This window comes from Lissotriton vulgaris, chromosome 6 (assembly GCF_964263255.1).
Source record: "Lissotriton vulgaris chromosome 6, aLisVul1.2, whole genome shotgun sequence".
Taxonomy (NCBI): Eukaryota; Metazoa; Chordata; class Amphibia; order Caudata; family Salamandridae; genus Lissotriton; species Lissotriton vulgaris.
Genome location: NC_141694.1, coordinates 1,309,702,427 through 1,309,718,800, shown reverse-complemented (window position 1 = coordinate 1,309,718,800; position 16,374 = coordinate 1,309,702,427). Strand labels below are relative to the sequence as shown.

The 16,374-nt window shown below is 45.8% G+C and overlaps 1 protein-coding gene across 1 annotated transcript in view; it reads right to left on the bottom strand.

The window, feature by feature from the left end:
- The window catches only part of ALDH8A1 (aldehyde dehydrogenase 8 family member A1), a 172,301-nt gene that overhangs the window by 95,701 nt on the left and 60,226 nt on the right, over positions 1-16,374 (bottom strand). The window contains exon 3 of the mRNA XM_086927452.1: positions 4,524-4,679. Within this exon, the coding sequence (XP_086783578.1) occupies positions 4,524-4,679 (156 nt within the window). The remainder of the gene's footprint in view (positions 1-4,523; positions 4,680-16,374) is intronic.

Here is a 16,374-nt window from a genome sequence, read left to right as displayed (position 1 = left end):
TCACACACTCGCGCACATAAACACATTCTCACCTGCAAGCAAGCATACAACATACATTTAACAGCAGTGTTTTACTTATCTTAGCTTCCAGATAGGGTACTATTCCAGCTAATGAACTCCATTTTTTATTGCACTAATAGTGAATAATCTTATTCACTATTTTTTTTTTGTATTTAAAAGTTTTTTATTAAAATATAAAAGAAGTGGATTATAAAAAAAGAATTGACACAAACCAGGCGGCCAGCGGCCATTAGGAAGAGCTGCCCCTGTATTCTAGGCACTAATTTGCGACCTCGGAGGCCAGAGGTTGCAAACGATGTGCCAGGGGTAGCATGGGGCACCCCTGACCACATCTAAAGACGTCCATGGGTGGGCAGGATCTCTTGTCAGGGCTGCGTGACACATGAAGCTCACACCTGCAAGACAGATTAGAGCAGGCAGGGAAGCAGAGGGTTCAGCACACTCAGTAGAAGTAGCTCTAATAAAGGGAAATGAATATAAGCTAAATGAGAAAAATTCGACAAATCCAATTAACAATATAGAAATAATTTAAGGACAATGCTGAGCACTGCAAGCCAACACAAAGGACATGATATAAATAATGAGAAGACAGGCCAGGATCCCAAAGATTACTAGGGAGAATAAATAAAGGAGGCGAACTGAGAAATGAAGAGAAATATAAACAATACATTGTTATTTACATGGGACGTCCTACACACCTAATGGGGTAGTCAGTCCCTACATATTATAGTGGTCACATCGGGGGAACTTGTAACATGGAAGCATGAGAGCAAAGCGGTAGGAATCGAACATATGGGTAATATGAAGGGATGTGTGATGCCATCAATGGTAGGTGAGAGAAGTAGTACAGTTCATATCTAATCACGGCTGGAGCATTTCAGTGGTTTTCAGGCTTTTGATCACCTCTTCTGGTGAACAACCCTTCAAAGGCAGATTTTTACATGGCACTTGTTCGTGTTTTTTATAAGATTTGGTAGAAGGTAATTGTCGTAGACAGCCTTTATGTCCCTTATTCAATGTTTTACAGAAGATTTATTCAGTTTTGTTTTAGATGCTTTGTCCGCTATTTATGGCATCAATGGTACCCACGGGTAATGATCTTTAGTCATGTCCTTGGGTCAATATGGAGAGCATCAGCTGTGGGTGATGTGCCCTCAGCTACTTCCTGTATGCTAGACAACTAACCTCAGAGCATGGCCTAAGGCTGCTTTTATGAGCTGGCAGAAAACATGGGCAAGGGTCACGCCTTATGCATGCTGCCCACAGTGCATGGGTAGAGGCCATGGATAGGATGTGACCCATACCCTTTATAAAATATAGAGTAGTTTTCTGGAGTTATGATATGTGGTATCCTCAATTATCTTACAAATTATGTAATTTATGAAGTCGCGTGTCAGACCTGGCATCCAAAAAATGCAACACAAAAGCAGAGTTGGATGTCTTATAAATTCTGAACAAGGTTATGTTAATGTTGTAATGAATTGCATGCCCAAGGGCCACATGTCATGGTTACAACATGTTCAGCATGTCAGCAAAGGTCTCTCTTAATCTACAGAGGTTTGATAGCATCATGGGATTTAAAGTGTCTGCCAGTGGCTTGTGCTTTATATTTAAATTGATCTGTCTGCTCTTTCAATGTCTTCAGGTAAGTGTCCCAGGGTACTTGCATTAAAGAAGTCTTTGCAACATGCAGGAGACATTTCTAGATCAGGCAAGGATGGTCTCCAGAAAATTCTGAGAACTTGGATTCAGAGGAAAGAGATCTCAGATTCCCTGTACTGGGCCTTTGGATTTGGAACTTGCTCAAGGAGGAGAATAAACAGAAGACATTTTCCAAAAATCCTTATTTGGTAGTGGTTACCCTTTGATTCACTGTTTTACTGTGTGTTTTTGTAAGAGGTGTTACAACACAAGAGAACAGTTCAAAGTTGATTAATTGTGTCCCATATGTGCAGAGAGGCGGATATGTTTGTGATAAAAATATCATGAACTCTGTGTGGGCATGTTATAATTACCAACATACCGTAACTGATGTTTTTATGGTTTAGACCATTACCATAACATTGCTACCCTTGGCGTTATTTTACGTGATAAAAAACACAGAAACACACACACATAGAAGTGTAATTAAAAGCCTTCTTTAATGTTAAAGTCAGATTTTAATCACAATTCTGAAAATGTCACCTTTAGACACTCACCCCCAGTCACAGATCTGGGTTGAATCCATCGTCGTTCTTTAGCTCGCTTTGCCACCCAGGTTCAACCACCACTGCATGACTCATGCCAGACACAGGACCTCGCATCGCCAGCCTCTCATTGACAACACCCTTGACAACGATGCTGGATTCTGCATTGCAAGCCCCGCAGCCTATTCGGAACCAGCTGGTACGCAACGCATCCTCGATGTAGGACTTCGCATTCCCAAACCCCCTCCTCGACTGCCTCTTCAACAATGACACAAGACTTCACATCGCACTCTAACAACCCTAAGAAATAACCCTGCATGACGCATCAATGGCCTGGACCTTGCATCGCCACAGCTGCACGACTCATCCTCGAGGTACTCTTGTTCAGTGGCCCTAGCTGAGTCCCTGTAGCCGGCCTGTGCTCCATCTCAGTCAGCCTGAATTTGTGACTCTGTCACGGTCTAATTCCACTAGATATCTACAGTTTGCGCTTTGCAGTTTTTGGCCCTATATTCTCTGAAATCTTTAATATTGCATGTCTTCCGTTCTAATGATTGGATTTTTGTTGTTTTGGTTTTGTTGTATTTATTTATTACAATGTACTCTATTTTTATAACTTGATGTGGGATTCTTCTTTTGTTGTGTTTTCACTTTATTACTGTTTGAAGTACTTCATAAATACTTTAGGCATTGCCTCTAAGTTAAGCCTGACCATCCCGCACACACTCTCTCTCTTTTTCTCTCTTTCTCTCTCTGTGTGTTTGGCTGATTTAATTTCACAAATGCGGTGGTATAAAACCCATATTTCACAGTCATGAGAGAAATATGGGAACTATTACACAGTTGCCTCTGAAATACTGATTTCATCATTAGAATGACAGCCTGCAAACCACTCTCTCAGAGCTTTACCATTCTTTGGGATGCCAGGATTTTGCAAGATGGAGGGCCAAATTATGTGGCAAGATTTTAAAAATGATACAGCAAAAAATGCGAATTATGCAGCTCATTCTCTTCCAGTATTTTTCCATCAAGTTTAGCTAGAAACAACAATTATTGTGGAATCTGCAAATTTGGCAACTTATGTGGCAAAAAAAAGTAAATGCATAATCATGTAATAAATATTGCAGTCCCAGGATCACATAAATCCGCTGGCCCTCACCATTGTCCATTGCTTTATCAACAATTTATTCATAAAAGTTGAACCTAAACATTCTAATAAAATCTGTGGCCATTGTTAACTGGACTTTGAAGAAACAGCTTGTTCAACCTAACTACCTCAAAATAAACATGAAACATAAAAATGTGTAATGGGTAACGTGTAGTAGGATCCTATATTGCCATCTTGGGGTTATGGTGTCATTTATAAATAGTCGGCAAATCTACACTACCTCCTCAAAACATTTCTGTACCTGGAACGACTACACTTGAAGAAGATAGCCCTGCTATAGGAAAGAAGTCTCTGAGACCCCTGACTTCTACTTCCATTCAATGACTGAAACTACTATTCTAGGGTCACTGACTAACCACTTGTTTGCCTGCTCCAACACTCAAAAATAGCAGTACTCCTAAATCAAAGAGGGCCCAACCGACCACACAACTTTTTCCAGTAGTTGAAGAGAATGTTACTTAAAACTTCTTTCGACCTTCTAAGGACCAAAACACAGTGATGAGGCTTGCCAAGAGAAGATAGGTGGACATGAAAACGAATGGCCTGTTTCACACAAGTAAGCGTAAACATTTGTGTGAGGGCGCCACACTCGTGGTGAAGACCCCGCACAGAAAAAATATTGGCCTGTCATACCTTTTATATGCAGTTCTCTGTCCCAACTGTTGAGTCTCCATACTCATAAAATAAACTTGTAGTTCAGGCCCTGAGTTCACCATTTTAGAGTTTTTTCCCATTCTGAAATCAGGATCAGCAGGATTTCACAGCAACAGTATCCCACCTGGTGGAGCCCTGCCCGGCTATAGCTTTCAGCCTTGCTCAGCTGAAGGATTTTGAGCACCAGAAAGTGACTAATTCCAAAATTAAAACCTTGGACAGGGCTGAGGTGACAAGTATATTCCAGCTGTGAAGTGACCTCAGCCACTCCAAAATCGAACGTAGTCCCGCTCTGTGGTTTTAGTGCCAAAACTACTGCTTTAGTCGGACCTCAATGATGATGTATCGGACACTCGCCGACTTCAGCCTTGGACTCTACCCCACTGGAAATTTTTGGCCTCAAGCTTTTAGGAATAATTCAATAATCAGTGATAACTCCTTTTAAGAGGACCACTTAGATTTATCAGATACTGAACATAGTAAAGAAGTCTTACCGATTCCCACTGGAGTCCGCAGAGTATAATTTAGGCAGCCCATCTGGTCCATCTGAGTACACTCTGTGGTATGGTGCAGGATGGAAGAAGCAAAGAACCGGAAGTTGTAGACTGACCGAGGGATATCAACTGTGCGTGCAAATGTGATTGTCTTTCCTAAATATGTAAAAAAATGACATGTACATCTATAAAACCATGTCTTAAAAGCGTACGTTTTAAAAAAATTACATGGCCAATATACTCATCACGGTAATCCATTTTCTAAGGCATAGAAACAGAATTTACAATGGAAAAAACAGTACCATACATGTGATATTACAGGGAAGGATTATCCTTCCCTTTTTAAGGCACTCATAATTTGCTAGCATTTAAAGCATTCTAAAAATGTAAAGCTGAATCCAGTTATGACTATTTTTTGTTATAACATGAAAATATGTTTCAAACTCTTCCACTGTTGTATCATTTCATGATAGTTTTTAATAACAACATAATCTGCATATACCTTTATCATTACTTTAAAAGATTTTTTCTTAAATATGTTCGCAAACACCATAATGTATGTTTTACTCATTTTACCACATTAAATAAATGTGTGCATCTGCTCTGTTTCTAATCTCACTCGTGCTTCAGTCACACAATTACATACGTGTTCAAAAGATTTTTCCAGTACATTTAAATTTTACTCATGTTTGGATTCTTCATTACCTAGTCTCCTGTAACATATATATAGTGCTTCGTCAACATGCATGCAACAATTCTTGTTCCCCTTTCAGTGACGTGCATATTGCGAGGTCCCTCTTTTAGGTTAGTCCTGAAATGTACCATTCTAGAGTAACTGAAAAAAAAGAGACTGACTGCTGCCCTGCAGGTTTTGAGATCCAGTAATGTGAATGATATTTCTTTAGGAACTCTTGTAAATCAGTGGCTTACTGATCTAGTTTCAAATACTGCATGTATTACGGCTTTTACAGTCATTATAAAAAAGCTGCCAGTTTGAACGTTTGGGCCTGATTTATAGATGTTTTGGAACCGCAAAATGCAACGTAGGTGCACGAAAGAGCAAATAGTGGTTCTAAAATGTACCTTTAGATTCACATAATCAGTTTGAATGAACTTTTCGAAGTGTAAAGGGCATTCAATATGGTGGAATTCTGCTCTCATGTTAAAATTTGCATCTCTCTCAGTTTGATGCAATGGACAAGCATTGATATTCTAAGACGAAGCGAAAATGGGTGACCATTAAAATGCTGTAAGCATGTATGTACGTCTCCAATAACCTGAGACTATTCACAAATCCTTCCAGTGGGGGTTCTCTCCCATTTATATAGCTAAAATTAATCCCAAAAAGTGTTCAAATGGAGTGCAAAAGCAGTGGCGTAGCAGGGGGGCAGTCTGACCGGAGCGGCGCGATTTTAGGGGCGGCGGCCTCCCTCTGGCTCATAAGGGGTGGCAAGCGCAGGAATCCATCGCCAGCACCCCCACCCCCTGCTCTTACGACAGCTGCCGGGCGGCAAAGGCTGGGACTGGCAAAAGGCCTAGCAAGAGGCCTAGCTACGCCACTGTGTTAAGTTCCTCAACCACCTTATTTGTTTCAGGGGGCTTAAGGAAAGTGGTTACTCCACAGAGAAAATATTTATCCTGTAGACAAAAACAAGATTTAATTGCAAATAAGCATCTGTGCCTACACATTTTCCACCCATTAAAAATTTGAGAACTGATTATGAGAATTTCGTCCAAAAAACCTGCATTTATTTATTTATTTGAGGTTTTTGTAAAGCTCATTAATCATCACTTAGAGGATATCACGGCGCTGGTAAGGCTGTTGTCAGTTGAGAGGTATTAGGTGGCACAGAGGCCGCACATCTATGTTCTGAACAGCCATGTTTTTAGTTTCTACCTAAATCCAGAATGTTCTTCAGTAAGAGACAAATCTAATGGTAGCCTGTTACACTGAATAGTCGCTAAATGTGAGAAAGGGTGTCCTTCTGCTCTAACTCTTTGTATTCGTCTTGTTTTGGCTAGTGCAAGATTGTGAGATCTCAGATCATATTTTGGAGTATAGAATTCCATTCTTGTTTGTAGAGTTGCTGGGCCTAGTTTATACAATGCTTTGTGTGAGTAGCAAAGTAAATGTAAGTTTGCTCTTAAGGCACATGGGCAATCAATGCAGTGTCACTTAACAGGCAGATGCAGAGCTATAACTATCCTTATTCCAGATCAATTTGGCTGCTACATTGTGTGTTACTTGGAGTCCTGAAAACAGGTAATCTGTCAGGCCCACATACAGTGTTCCCATAATACAGCCTACTTGTTATGAGGGCTTGGACTATTGTTTTACTCCAGTTAACTGGAATCCATTTGAAAAGTCTTGTTAATAGTTTTAAACTGGCAAAGCATATGCCGCATACATAAAGAGTTATATATGAGTACTCCCATGTAGTGCACCCCCCCCCCCTGTATTTGCACCCCCATTTTCTGCACGGTGTGGCATGTATGCCTCACCTTGCAGGAAGGTGCAGTTGGCGCACTGGCTACGGTGGTCCGCATTTGAGGCTCTTCTAGAAGCCTCAAAGACCATTACTGTCAGTCCATTGCAGGACCGCCCACAAGACCAGGATTAAATTCCTAATCCGGCAGTCTACAGCACCACAGGTTTGGAGGTCTTAAAGTGGACAGCGCATTGCACCATTTGCTGTTGGCCCGCCAAAGTTGTAATAAGGCAATCAGTGTTAAATCACGGTGTGAGCGGTGAGGTCTCAGTGAGATGACCTCAAAAGCTTGAAACAGCTCCCTGAGCCACATCAAGGGTCCAGGACCTGAGGGACACCACTTTGGGGTCAGGAACTCACATCAGCCGGGTCCAAGGGCTGCGGCAGGATGTTGGGGAGCCTTTTATGTCCTTGAGGCTTAGGTCAGGAGCACAGCAGACTAGCCTTCGGAGTCACACCGGTGACCTGAGTTCAAGGGTGAAGTTGCTGGTCCAGTTCTTTTTTCATGCCGGCAAGAGGGTAGCAGGTCAGCACAGCACAGCAGGACAACGGTTCCTTTAGAGCAGCAGTCCACCAGAATGGCAGTCCTTTCATAGCTCAGTAGTCCTTCTCTGCATTGTATCCACAGGTCCAGAAAAGTATTGAAGAGTTGGTGTCTGAGGTCCAGTATTTATACTCAGTTGTGCCTTTGAAGAGGGGAGAAGCTTCAAGAGGCATGCGTTTGAAGTGCACAGGTGCCCTTCCATCCTGACCCTGGGTCCAGACTAACTGCGAGGGGCATGCAGGCCTTCGTGTAGAAACAGGACCCAGCCTATTCAATTGTGAGTGGGGCTGGGGCCAGCTCCTCCCTCCCATCCTGCCTGCTAGAAAAAATTCTGCAAAAACAGGAGGTCTGAAGGCAAACAGTTAGGGGAAAACCACGCCAAGGATGCCAGATCTAACAGGGACCACACCTTTATACACGAATTATTAAAGCATAAACGCAAACAAATAGCTTTGAAACCCTCTGATGCACTAGTGGTGCCCCCACTGATTCATACATAGAAAGGGATCCGCAAATGGAATCTCCGGCATCCTCTTCTTGTTCATCAGCTGAGTATTGACAGAAATCCCAAAGTGTATTACCTAGAGACCACTTATTCAGAGTAAAAGCATTTAAATCATTGTATTTCTTATCATGTGAAATGTTTGCATAAAATGTAAGTGTGAACATTATGCAGTAGGAAAAATTCATTATGCTCAAACTAAAGTTCATAAGTTTAGCCTGTCCGTTGTGCCCGGGCCAGGATGGGGTTAGCAATCCGGTTAATTATATTGCTTATGCCGTGTGATCAGCACACTGATTAACTCTATAATTAGAATCTTTTACACAATTGATGTATCATGTAATTTGACAACACAGTCCAAACTTAAAATGTCTGACAACACTAGACTATTCAAAGCCACCGTCCCTTCTATTCCTCAAAACAAGCATCTATTAATTGAACAAACTGAAATAATAAAAGAAACTGTTGCTGTCGCCTCACATGACATCATAACAACATCTGCATTTAATTGTCCCTAAAAGGATGTTTACAAAGTGATGTAGGTTGGTATAAAGGCAGGGAAAGTATCCGGATTAAGCCATAACATTTAGATCTTTAGGATCTAATAAACCACATGGCTGCTGCAGGCCTTTTTCTGACTATATTACTATCTGAAAACAGTCATAGTCGCTGCCAATGTTATCATTTTTGTCACAGCAAGTTAGTTAAACACTAGTTATCCTCCTAAAAGAATTTACCTCAGCATTCATTCAGAGGGAGAGCTGGTAAAGTCTTAGGGGCCCATTAGGATGGCGGGCTGATCGCCCCCACCAGGAGGGCGGTAGCCCTGGCGGGGGCGATCCGCCCGACATCCTACCCTTAATCACCCCCCGCCATATTAGCATGGCGGGGGTGACCGTGGCGGACGGAAAGACCGTCTGCCGCTTTTCCGCCCCGGTCGCCTTGAGGCCGGGGCGGAAAAGGTTTAATATGGTGGCGGTGTCTATTAGACACCGCCAGCCATATTAGCATTGCCCAAAACAGATGCCTTTCGGAAAGGCATGCGGTCTTCACTTCGGGGGGCCCCCTGCGGGGCCCCAGAGGGAAGGACAGGTGGGGGTGCACACGGGGGGGTACCTGTCGTACCCCCCTGCATTTACATCAACAAAGCGTCTGGCAACGCGCAGTGCTTGCCGCTTTGTTAATTTAAATGCAAATGTGCATTTTTAGCATTGTGGCGGGCGCTGCTGAGAGCACCACCCGCCACAATGATTAAAATGCAGGATGTGCGGTCCCGATTTCCGATAGGAAGGTCCCGATTTCCGATAGGGTGGCGGGCGGACTAAGTCCGCCCGTCATCCTAATGACCCCCTTAGTTCGTTAGTAAACCAGCACTCCTCTCCCACGGATGTGACTTGGATCAGATCTTTTACAAGCGCCCGGGGTGTCGGGTTGAAAAGTGGCTAATACTGAGGATAAACCAATTATTTTTTTAGGGCTCAGATCACTCTTATTTTCTTCAATGCTTAACATGTTCCCAGTTAGAGAAACTTCCTGAGGGTGTACTCTAACTATCCTAGATACAGGTCCCCCTGTTTTACTATTCCAGATAGGGTGTCTCCCACGACACAAATTTGACCTCAGTATGTAGCATGCAAGGGGATTGGCCTTTGCTGGTCCAGCCCAACCCACTGCATCCATATGGAGAGGAGATTAAGTCACTAACTCCTAATAAGGATGCACATAGCAAGGTAATACACCCCTGATATTCTTCATCACCCAACACTGGTGGGGGGCACTCCATGAAATTGCACCTCCATCCTTGGGAGTTCTCTCGCTGCTGCACTTCTCTATTTGTGGGCTCAAGCAGGTCCATGGGGGGGTGGCCTTTTGAGTTCACCTTCTTTCCCCTTTCCAGTGAAGCATCTAGACCTTTACGCCTCTCTTGAGCTCAGTACTTCTCTCTCCTCGGCCTTTATCCTCCTCCACTCTCTTAGAAAGCAATCTAGCCGGCAGTTGGTGCTGCGCACTTTCTCCATTGTCCCCTCTTATTCCACCAGAGCAATCACAGAGTTATCACTGGGTAGCAGAAACATCTCCCCAGCAGGAGAGATGCCAAGAGACGCAGGTGGAACGGGTCCACTTATCATCACCTCTGGCCTGATGGTGGGAGCAGAGCATCGCTGAAGCAATTACCCCACCGTCTTGGCTAGTAGTCCACCTCCATGGTAGAGGAGAATGGCCCTATGAAAGACTTGAGATGGGGGAGGGGTCCATCCCACCTCAAACTTAGATGTTGAAGGAAAGTCCAAGATTCGGGCAGATGTGTAGCAGTTCCTGGCTCTGATCTGTTCATCATCCTTCCCCTGATCTTCCTGGCTATCACTATCATTCCTTTAAAACACTTTAAATAATTGCTGCCATCCTAATGAGCAGTACTGTTTATATGTCATCTGCACTCTAGCCTGCTGCAATAACTGTGTATTAGTGACGAATACTTATCCGCTTCATACTTTGCTGTGGGTTTGATCTCATGGGTATTTTTGTTGATGTTTGGACACTGTCAGCATTCAATGGAGCAAAGCATGGCTTGACTGTGACTATGACTGCTAATTGGAAATTATGTTTCTGAAGACCTACAGAGAATTAGCGACAGTTCAGAAATCTTGTGAGACATTGGTAAATAATGTTTATTGTCCCCTTAACAGCCACAGCCATTGTGTCACACAGGGAATTCTGATAATTGAATATCGACATGAATAATATTGTTGTACGACACTATCGAGGACAGAATATTGAGGGACAAAGCTTGCAAACGGAGGAATATATTTAGCATTTATAACGCCACATCTACGCACCATGAAGACATATGTACCTCATACGTACACATATGTGAAGTTGGGCATAGAAAATCTAGACTTAGTTATGTGCCAATAATTTTTTCTAATGTTTGTTCTTGATGTTTAGTATCACTGATATTCTGACTTCCATATTTAGCATGGACAATATTTCTGATGTCAGGTCTCAGAAATTGAAGCTGCCTGTGGTCTTTTCAGTTTAGTTCATTTAGGGTTATTCGATCATCAAGACCATAAATGTACTTCAAAATGACATACAAGATGTAAGAATGTGTAGTCTAGTAGTTGGGTGAGGGTGGAGGTAAGGGGCCAGAGGACGAGGAGGAGTAACAGCAGGAAGAGGGCAGATAGAGTAGGGACAGGGATGAGAGAGGAAGCAAAGAATAAAGCTCCTGATAACATAACGTGTCTGTCATTATTGGAAGCAAGACACTACAGCTGGCGACGAGGGTGGGATGGTGCAGTCTGGCATCCCTGAACCCCTGAAAGGAAGCGCCCTGTCCCGAGCGGAGCACGAGGAACAGTCGCTGTCATGACACGGGTGCCCCTGCTAAAGCTGCCACCCAGAGTGAAAGGCCAGCGGTATTTGCCCCTCCTCCGTGAGCTGTCGCGTGGAGCCCTGCTGAACCAGCGCGGTCGAGCTCTGGATGCGTTTGAAGTGAAGCGCCTCTACGTGCCAAAATCGGGTGCTCACCACGGATGCGTGGAAAACAGCGTGCGACCAAAGAAGTGAGATCGGGAGCCTACCCCGATCCTACCTGGTTGCTTCAGTGCCTAAGGAGCGTCTGCGACATCGCTGAGGCATTGATGCATGAGAAAGCCGGCTGCTGGTAATTGCTGAGTAAGTCCATGTGAGCTTGAGGAGAGCCTGGAGTGAATGAAACCACATCTCGTGGCGGACGAGATTCCTGGACTGGCGGCCATCTTGGAATCAGGCAACCTGGGAGACATCCCCTGTGAAGTCCCTGAGCGGCCATTTTGAGGTCAGGCAGTGCCAAGAATCAACAAACCCTCATCAATGCAAGAGTGAAATGACAAAAAAGCACGAGTAAGTGCAAGAGTGAAATGTCAAACAAGCACGAGTAAGTGCAAGAGTGAAATAACAAACAAGCACAAGCCGATACAAGAGTGAAATAACAAACAAGCATGAGCCAATACAAGAGTGAAATAACAAACATGCACAAGCAAATGCAAGAGTGAAATAACAAACAAGCATGAGCCAATACAAGAGTGAAATAACAAACCAGCACAAGCAAATGCAAGAGTGAAACACAAACAAGCACAAGTAACCACAAGAGTGATGTCGACAAGCATGTGCAAAGAAACAAATAGAGACAAAGGCTCATTGCAAAATGGCAGTCTCCCCGCCCCAGAAAAATGAAGGTGCGGCAGCAACCACGCCAATCACAACTGGGATGTCACATCTGCGCCCTCCGGAACCATTGACTCTGATAGCGGGAGGAGGCATGAGCCCCAGATGGCAGGAGTGGTTCGAGGACTTTGAGGACTATATTAAGGGATCAAGAGTCACGGGAGATGAGGATAAACTGATTGCACTGCGCAACCTTGTTGGGAAAGAAGTTAGCAAGGTGATCAAGGAACTGCCGACAGCAGACACAGGATCGTATGACAAGGTGCGAGATGCCTTAAATAAGAAGTTCTTACACAAAACAAAACTGGATTATGAACGGTACATGTTTCACCAAGGTCGTCAAGAAAAGGAGGAATTGATGAGCACATTCATAGCGAGGCTACACCGACTGTCTCGATATTGTGAGTTCGACACATTTTCAACAGAGGCCGCCATCAGATTGCGAATAATTGATGGCTGCCAATCAGAGACGCTCAGAAGACGGCTGCTACGGAAGAGCCATAATCTCGACGAGATCGAAGAAATTACCCGAGTGCATGACCAAGCAGAGGAGCATGCCAAAAGAATGGAAATAGGACGTGGTGAAAGGTGGGAACAAGCATGTCGTGTGCAGGCCAGTAACTTTCGCAGACACTCGAGAGATCGACGGTGAAGATCCAGACCGTCATCCCGTCACCAGTACGCTAGACGCGGACGCCAGGAGTCTGGCCGAGGAGATAAGAAACGAGACCGCCCTCGAAAATGCTATAGGTGTGGATATGACTTCCCACACACAGATGGTTGTCCTGAAATGGGTCAACAGTGTCGGAAGTGTGGGAGACAAAATCACTTTGAGGCGATGTGCGGAGAATACCGCAAAGAAAAAATTCATGAAATAACCAGGTCTTCTCGCCCTGACACAAGGCGACATCATGCCAAAGCAGTACAGGATCGGCCCAAATCATCCTCCGGTTCTTCGCACTCCAGCAGAGACTCTCGCAAGTCGCAATGTATGAGATGGTCACCGTCTAGAGAGTCCAGATCAGCATCTCTGCAATCAGAATACACGGATGAATATGTCAGCATGGTAGCCGATCCAGATCAGTTGAAGAAATATCCCAGACTGGATATCTGTGTGGGAACTCATGCAACAAAATTCGTATTGGACAGTGGGGCGTCACTGAATTATATACCTGTGACTGAGTACAACAAAATGAAGCCACCACCCCCCTTGAGCCCGGCATATGTCAGAGTCTTCATGTGGATGTCAAAGAAGCCTCTTCCCGGTCTGGGAAAGTTTGCAACGACACTCAAACACAAAACCACCTCTGTGCCGGCATACATTCATGTGATCGAAGGTCCGGAAGCTGACTGTCTCCTCAGTCTACCCACTGCGGAGTACCTTCGGCTAGTTGAAATTTTATACAGAGTCAGCGATGATCCAGACATTATACATAAGTTCCCTAAGTTATTCACTGGGCTTGGAAAGATGAACAAATGTCAGATTCGATTACATATTAATGAGCAAGTACGCCCTGTAGCGCAACATCCCAGGCGTGTACCTTTTCACCTTCAACAAGAAGTGTGGCTCACTGGTTAGAGGAGGCAGACCTGGAAGCAGAGGTCAGTCCGGGACCAGGGTTCAATTCCCGGCTCGGCTGGGTCTTGAGTCCTAAAATGTCCATGGACTCGACAATTCTCGCTCCGGTGCCTACTCGATTTACGGGTTCACACTCTGCGACTCAGGGCAATAGCTTGCTTAATCTCCACAACGGCCCCTCGCGGCGGGATGCCTGGCTTTCACCTTGCGGATACCCTGCCGGGGTTATCTCACAGGGGAATACCAGGACGGGTTCCCTAAGCAAGCGCTTAGAAACCGCTCGGTGATTTGTGCTATATAAATTCCTGTACATTTACATTTACATTTACAACAAGCAGTGGAGGATGGAATTCAGGAGCTATTACAAACAGACATTATTGAACGAACAGACGGTCCAACACCATGGGTGTCACCTGTGGACATCGTGCCAAAAAAAGGGACACCCGAAAAGGTGCACCTATGTGTGGACATGAGGCTCCCAAGCACTGCCAAGGAAAGGGAGCATCATCCAGGACCTCACTTGAGTGATATGATCTCATCATTAAATGGCGCGCAAGTCTTTTCAAAACTCAATTTAAATAAAGGGTACCATCAGCTAGAACTGCATGAAAATTTGCGCTATATCACAACATTTGCCATTCACTTGGGGTTATTTTGATACAAACGACTTAGTTTTTGTATTTCTTCTGCTGCAGAAATCTTCCAAGCCATCTGCCTGACCATTCAGCACATACCAAACACACTGAACTATAGCGATGACATCTTAGTCTATGGGTCAAATGTCCATGAACATGACACAGCGTTGGATCGGGTGTGTCATGCCCTTTTACAAGCCAATCTTACCCTCAACAAGGACAAGTGTGAGTTCAATCAATCAATCAATCAATCAAGGACATTTGTAGAGCGCACTACCTACCCATAGGGTCTCAAGGCGCTGTGGGGAGGGGGTTGCCGCTACTGCTCGAACAGCCAGGTCTTCAGCTTCTTCCTGAAGGAGAGGTGGTCTTGGGTCAGGCGCAGGTCGGTCGGGAGTGAGTTCCAGGTCTTGGCGGCCAGGTAGGAGAAGGACCTTCCTCCTGTTGTCGCTCTTCGGATGCGGGGGCGTGGTTGGCTGAGCGGAGGTGGCGTTTGGGAGCGTAGAAGTTGATTCGGTTGTTGAGGTAGCTCGGGCCTTGGTCGTGTAGGGCTTTGTGTGCGTGGGTGAGGATGCGGAAGGTGATTCTTTTGTTGACGGGGAGCCAATGCAGGTCTCTGAGATGTCCGGAGATGTGGCTGGTTCGCGGGATGTCGAGGATGAGTCTGGCTGCGGCGTTCTGGATCCGCTGGAGTCTCTTCTGGAGCTTGGCGGTGGTGCCGGCGTAGAGGGCGTTGCCGTAGTCCAGTCGACTGGTGACGAGAGCCTGGGTGACGGTCTTCCTGGTCTCGGTGGGAATCCACCAGAAGATCTTCCGTAGCATGCGTAGGATGTTGAAGCACGCCGAGGAGACGGTGTTGACTTGCCTGGTCATGGAGAGTGAGGAGTCCAGGATGAAGCCCGGGTTGCGTGCGTGGTCTGTCGGTTTGGGTGCGGTGCCCAGGGCGGGAGGCCACCAGGAGTCGTCCCAGGCGGAGGGTGAAGAGCCTAGGATGAGGACCTCCGTCTTGTCTGAGTTCAGTTTCAGGCGGCTGGTCGTCATTCACTCGGCTACCTCTTTCATCCCTTCGTGCAGATTGGCTCTGGCGGCGGCGGGGTCGTTGGTCAGGGAGAGGATCAGCTGGGTGTCGTCGGTGTAGGAGATTATGTTGAGGTTGTGTTGGCGTGCGATGGCCGTGAGGGGGCTCATGTAGACGTTGAAGAGGGTGGGGCTCAGCGAGGATACTTGAGGGACGCAGCAGATGACTTCGGTGGCTTCTGACTTGTACGGTGGTAGGCGGACTCTCTGTGTTCTTCCGTCGAGGAAGGAGATGATCCATTCCAGCGCCTTCTCCTGGATTCCGACGTTGCTGAGGCGCTGTACTAGGGTGCGGTGGCAGACAGTGTCGAATGCCGCGGAGAGGTCTAGGAGGATGAGGGCCGCTGTTTCTCCGTTGTCCATCAGGGCTCGGATGTCATCGGTGGCGGCGATGAGGGCGGTCTCGGTGCTGTGGTTGGCTCGGAAGCCAGACTGTGAGGGGTCGAGGGATCCATTCGTCTCAAGGAAGGCGGCCAGCTGCTTGTTGACGGTCTTCTCGATGACTTTGGCTGGAAACGGGAGGAGCGAAATGGGGCGGTAATTCTTGAGTTCGGTGGGGTCCGCTGTGGGTTTCTTGAGTAGAGCGCTGAGTTCGGCGTGCTTCCAGCTCTCAGGGAAGGTGGCGGTGTCGAAGGATGTGTAGATGATGTCTCGCAGGTGGGGTGCGATGACAGCGTCGGCTTTGTTGAAGACGTGGTGGGGGCAGGGGTCGGTCGGAGATCCTGAGTGGATGGAGTTCATCGTGCGGACGGTGTCTTCGGTGCTGATCGGAGTCCAGGCGCGGAGGGTGGTGGTGGGGGGCGGTGGTTCGGTCGT